The 6,428-nt window shown below is 41.9% G+C and overlaps 1 protein-coding gene across 1 annotated transcript in view; it reads right to left on the reverse strand.

The window, feature by feature from the left end:
* The window catches only part of si:ch211-113j14.1 (cytochrome P450 27C1), a 28,434-nt gene extending 23,834 nt beyond the window's left edge, over positions 1-4,600 (reverse strand). The window contains exon 1 of the mRNA XM_017702174.2: positions 4,316-4,600. Coding sequence (XP_017557663.1) covers positions 4,316-4,558 — 243 coding nt within the window. The 5' untranslated portion in view covers positions 4,559-4,600. The remainder of the gene's footprint in view (positions 1-4,315) is intronic.
* Between the last annotated feature and the right edge of the window lie 1,828 nt (positions 4,601-6,428).

Consider the following 6,428-nt stretch of genomic DNA (forward strand, 5'->3'; position numbering starts at 1 on the left):
TATATGCTATTCTATAAAAACCTTTATAGCTTGCTGACACGTCCTATGAATTTTACCCAACTCACCCGGTTTTGTTGTTTGTTGAGCCTGTCTATCCTCTCCTTATTTCACAATACCAGGAGCACAGTGGGACCCGTAGTGTCACTAAGTAAATAGACAGTGTAGTTTGGCTGCAACTAGACAGTGTAATTTGGCTGTAACTAGACAGTGTAGTTTGGCTGTAACTAGATAGTGTAGTTTGGCTGTAACTAGACAGTGTAGTTTGGCTGTAACTAGACAGTGTAGTTTGGCTGTAACTAGACAGTGTAGTTTGGCTGTAACTAGATAGTGTAGTTTGGCTGTAACTAGACAGTGTAGTTTGGCTGTAACTAGACAGTGTAGTTTGGCTGTAACTAGACAGTGTAGTTTGGCTGCAACTAGACAGTGTAGTTTGGCTGTAACGACAGTGTAATTTGGCTGTAACTAGACAGTGTAGTTTGGCTGTAACTAGACAGTGTAGTTTGGCTGTAACTAGACAGTGTAGTTTGGCTGTAACTAGACAGTGTAGTTTGGCTGTAACGACAGTGTCATTTGGCTGTAACTAGACAGTGTAGTTTGGCTGTAACGACAGTGTAGATTGGCTGTAACTAGACAGTGTAATTTGGCTGTAACTAGACAGTGTAGTTTGGCTGTAACTAGACAGTGTAGTTTGGCTGTAACTAGATAGTGTAGTTTGGCTGTAACTAGACAGTGTAGTTTGGCTGTAACTAGAGAGTGTAGTTTGGCTGTAACTAGACAGTGTAGTTTGGCTGTAACTAGACAGTGTAGTTTGGCTGTAACGACAGTGTAGTTTGGCTGTAACGACAGTGTAGTTTGGCTGTAACTAGACAGTGTAGTTTGGCTGTAACTAGACAGTGTAATTTGGCTGTAACTAGACAGTGTAGTTTGGCTGTAACTAGACAGTGTAGTTTGGCTGTAACTAGATAGTGTAGTTTGGCTGTAACTAGACAGTGTAGTTTGGCTGTAACTAGACAGTGTAGTTTGGCTGTAACTAGACAGTGTAGTTTGGCTGTAACTAGATAGTGTAGTTTGGCTGTAACTAGACAGTGTAGTTTGGCTGTAACTAGACAGTGTAGTTTGGCTGTAACTAGACAGTGTAGTTTGGCTGCAACTAGACAGTGTAGTTTGGCTGTAACGACAGTGTAATTTGGCTGTAACTAGACAGTGTAGTTTGGCTGTAACTAGACAGTGTAGTTTGGCTGTAACTAGACAGTGTAGTTTGGCTGTAACTAGACAGTGTAGTTTGGCTGTAACGACAGTGTCATTTGGCTGTAACTAGACAGTGTAGTTTGGCTGTAACGACAGTGTAGATTGGCTGTAACTAGACAGTGTAATTTGGCTGTAACTAGACAGTGTAGTTTGGCTGTAACTAGATAGTGTAGTTTGGCTGTAACTAGACAGTGTAGTTTGGCTGTAACTAGAGAGTGTAGTTTGGCTGTAACTAGATAGTGTAGTTTGGCTGTAACTAGACAGTGTAGTTTGGCTGTAACGACAGTGTAGTTTGGCTGTAACGACAGTGTAGTTTGGCTGTAACTAGACAGTGTAGTTTGGCTGTAACTAGACAGTGTAATTTGGCTGTAACTAGACAGTGTAGTTTGGCTGTAACTAGACAGTGTAGTTTGGCTGTAACTAGATAGTGTAGTTTGGCTGTAACTAGACAGTGTAGTTTGGCTGTAACTAGACAGTGTAGTTTGGCTGTAACTAGACAGTGTAGTTTGGCTGTAACTAGACAGTGTAGTTTGGCTGTAACTAGACAGTGTAGTTTGGCTGCAACTAGACAGTGTAGTTTGGCTGTAACGACAGTGTCATTTGGCTGTAACTAGACAGTGTAGTTTGGCTGTAACGACAGTGTAGATTGGCTGTAACTAGACAGTGTAATTTGGCTGTAACTAGACAGTGTAGTTTGGCTGTAACTAGACAGTGTAGTTTGGCTGTAACTAGATAGTGTAGTTTGGCTGTAACTAGACAGTGTAGTTTGGCTGTAACTAGAGAGTGTAGTTTGGCTGTAACTAGATAGTGTAGTTTGGCTGTAACTAGACAGTGTAGTTTGGCTGTAACGACAGTGTAGTTTGGCTGTAACAACAGTGTAGTTTGGCTGTAACTAGACAGTGTAGTTTGGCTGTAACTAGACAGTGTAATTTGGCTGTAACTAGACAGTGTAGTTTGGCTGTAACTAGACAGTGTAGTTTGGCTGTAACTAGATAGTGTAGTTTGGCTGTAACGACAGTGTAGTTTGGCTGTAACTAGACAGTGTAGTTTGGCTGTAACTAGACAGTGTAGTTTGGCTGTAACTAGATAGTGTAGTTTGGCAGTAACTAGACAGTGTAGTTTGGCTGTAACGACAGTGTCATTTGGCTGTAACTAGACAGTGTTGTTTGGCTGTAACTAGATAGTGTAGTTTGGCTGTAACTAGACAGTGTAGTTTGGCTGTAACGACAGTGTAGTTTGGCTGTAACTAGACAGTGTAGTTTGGCTGTAACTAGACAGTGTAGTTTGGCTGTAACGACAGTGTAGTTTGGCTGTGACTAGACAGTGTAATTTGGCTGTAATGACAGTGTAGTTTGGCTGTGATATGAATAACACACACAGTCCTTACTCTGTGAATTGTGCGACTTTGTTGAAAAATCCTACTGTATCACATATTTATAGGTAGAGCTCTACCTAAAATTGCAGGTCAGACAATTTGACAGCATAAATAATGCAAAGCTGCAGTCAGCTTTTTTTGCCAGCTTCTTGTTCAAATTTTTCCATTCCACCTTAAATGGTGCAGCAGCTACACTCTGGCATCTCAGGCAATTGCCCACTAAGACTTCATTTAAGGTGGAACAGAAAAATTCAAATGAGTAGCTGGCGAATAGGATGCTGACTTCATCCTTATCTAAATCACCATGTCAAAAAGTGCTACCCGTATTAAAACCACAGTTCGGATGTGTTGACAGCCAATCACCCTGTCAACAAACACTAGATTTAGACATGAAGTGGGTGCTACACAGACTTTTGCTGCCTCTGGGACCATCAGGATCCCTATCCGCCCTTGTGATGGCCTGGATTCTTAATCTTCTGTGGCGTTTGGCAAAAGGATGTGATCTCGTCTGGATATTAAACACTCTCCAGCCAGCTCCTCTGCGGTCAGTTCAGGTTTACTGCACAGAAACTATTTGACGTTATTGTTTTCTGTAACAAACAATGCTGCTCTTTTTTTCTTTCCACCAAACAGCTGCACACAGTTCTCTGTGAAAGTGGACCAGAAAAACGTTATATAAGAAGCCGGTGAACTTGAAGCCAACTTTAGCCTCGTGGAAAGAGAACCAAGATAAATTCCAGCTGGTTCCTTTTCAAAGAATTCTGACTACAGAAATGATTTTCTCAGTACATCACCCCACTTCTTAAATAAGCTTAATGTTCATTATATCACTATAATCTGTAGCTATTCGATGATGGGTGAGGACGGTTTAATCCCCGCTGTATCTCTCTGTCACCGACTCTGGATGCTTTCTTGGTTATAATTAAGTTTAGCCCACCCCAGAAAACCCAGGGTCATTAATCACTGCTGTCTGTGTTAAATGCAGAAAGGTAAACTGTTGCCAACTTCAAACCACACCAACGCTTACTGCACTAGAAACTCTGGGAAGGGTAACCTAAAGCCATCCTTAAGTACTTCACTGAAGTGGAAGGAAAAATAACTGAAGTAGATATAAAAGTAGCAACCAAAAAACAACTTGAGAAGGAGTAAAAACAAAAGAGGAAAAAAAAAAGCATCCAGTAAAAAAAAAAAGGAACTGAAACCTCTTTGGCTCTACCCTTCTATTTTTTAGGATTAGTTTGATGGAAGATAAAACAGTCCAAACTGAGTGGTGTAATTAGCCAAACAGTCCAAGTCCTGAATCAACAGAACAAAGGCGAGTTCCACAAATGTTCTCCAATTTCTGCATATTGTAAGTTGAGCTGTAAAAAACTTTTTCACAGTGGTTTGGTCATAAACATAACCATATCATAAACATTTTGTGCAGTAACTTTTTTTGTGAGGGAGTTTTTAGAGGAATTAAACACTTTTCAGATGTCTGGTTCCTATCAACACCACTGTGAACAACAATTAAGCTACTTAAGAAGTTTCCCTACAACGGAGCCAAACCCACTCTGAATGACTTTGTTGACATCTTAACTATTTAATTATGCAGAAATGTTGAAAAATCGGCGGAGCTCCACTTTAAGAGGCACTCGTTAACATTAATTCTGAATGCAAACAGTCGATAACAGCAGAGCTGGGGGTTCTAACCTGCATCGCATGGCTCTTATCCGCGTAGCCCTTTACGAACAGCCAGTAAACGGTAGTGGCCAGACTGGGCCCTGGAAGGTCCTCGATGGTCTTCAGCTTCCCCGGTTCAGCGGTGACGGCCTGCACGTTCAAGTCGCTGGTTTGTGCCTTCAGGCTCCGCGCTCCCTCGAGCTGAAGTAGGGCTGTTTGCCGCCAGCGAGTGGCTGTGAGGCGGACAGGACTGAAGACTCTGCGCGCCGTCATGATGGAGCTCGTAGCGCAGAACCACCACAACCGGGTGAAAGACAAAACACACCACACACGCGTCCACACAAGCCCCACCTCCTGCAGTCTGACTGGCTAAAGCGCCATACTCGCAAGGGAACGCTGGCTAGTACTTGGCTGGTCGAAGACCAATGCGTTTCCCTCCAGATATTAAAGTGAAACTACACCAATTTTTAAAAAATACGACATAACCAAATTGTTGCGATGTAAAGAAAGTCCTTCAGAGTGGTTCGGTGTGAAATGCTCAATTCTAGAGAAACTTGCAGAGTCAGAACTGTTCACAATGGACGAGATAGGAACCAGACGTCTCGGAGACAGTTATTACAGGAAGTGGTTAGACAGATGCTGTCTGATGTCTGAGATATTGTTTTAGGATAGTTGTGATAAAGTTTTGACAGAAGAAGTATGTTAGCCATGTCTGTTTATCCATTCTTGGCGGTGGGATGCATGCAGGGGGTCCAGAGGCAAAATAGGCCTAAAAAAAATTTCAGGTTTATGCCAAGTTTACCATCATCGACACTATATATAAAAACTCAAGACACATGTAGGTTCGCTGTTGGCTTTGGACAGTAAATCTAATGACTATGTTTGTGTTGCAGGCACGGCAACAACTGGTCCCCATCAGCATTTCACATCAAACCACTCCGAATGACTACACCTCAAGGACTGAAGTACTCACACATTTTGAAAAAAAAACTATTCCCTTTCAGCACAATTTAAGTTAGTCGACAGACATAACAGCACTTTTCCACTGAACGATGGATTATTGTATGGTAATACCGTAAGCTATAGTTTTTTTTTCCCAGACCACCGGCCTGTAAAATCCAGATCCACACATACAGTCATGTGTCAGATTCTATGGAAGTTTACACCACCTCTATAAGAGAGCACACATCTGCACTATGTTGCCTTTTGCCTTCAGAACTGCCTTAATTCTTCATGGCAGACTTTCAACAAGATGTTGGAAACATTCCTCAGAGATTTTGGCTGGTTATGTGAGTTCCTGTTGCCTTTCTATCATCTGGAACCAGTCTGCCCATTCTCCTGTGGCCTTTGGTTGTGGAACATTTCACATTAGCAGTAAATTTATTAGGCTTGTTTCAATTTTTCCATATGACTGTCCACTATGACCTGATTTCTCTCACAGGAGATTAGGCCTAGCCATGGACTATATTTTTCCTTTAGAGGAAAATCACTTAACTGTTTTAAAATGAGGTTCAGTCCAAGTTCAATCCCTATGTAGGAAACTGGCCACGCATGTCCAAAAGATCACAGATACAGCGTTTCTTCTGAAATCAAGGCTATTAATAGGGAGTTTGTGCCCCAGTTGCTACAATAACAGCCTCTACTCTTCTGTGGAGGCTTTACACCAGATGCTGGAACATTGCTGTGAGGATTTGATTGCATTCAGGCACAAGAGCATGTGAGGTCAGCTAGTGATGTAACTTGGATCAACTTTTTCTCCATGAAAGTTACTTAGCTGGGTAACACACAATTTAGTTGCTGATTAATTGGCTTAGTGATGAGGAGACAGTTTGAATGACGGACAGTGCACCCTCAGGTCATTACAAAGCAATGTTACACCGATTCTCCACAAGAAGGTGCTATTAGCGCTCGTGTGCATCACTTTTGTTTAATGTTCTGATTAGAGAGGGAACCCACACCAACAGGATCTCCACAATGCATGTTTGCAGTTACAGTGTATATGAGGTGAATGTGTTGTTTTTATTAGGTCTAGGATGAACAGTTCAGCAGGCATCCAATAGGCTAATCAATCGATATGGCTCTAAACTTTACCCACGTGCAAGTGCGTAACGCAAAAGCACTGCTTAAACTGGGAAAAATGGGG

Source organism: Pygocentrus nattereri, chromosome 30, assembly GCF_015220715.1.
Source record: "Pygocentrus nattereri isolate fPygNat1 chromosome 30, fPygNat1.pri, whole genome shotgun sequence".
Classification (NCBI taxonomy): domain Eukaryota; kingdom Metazoa; phylum Chordata; class Actinopteri; order Characiformes; family Serrasalmidae; genus Pygocentrus; species Pygocentrus nattereri.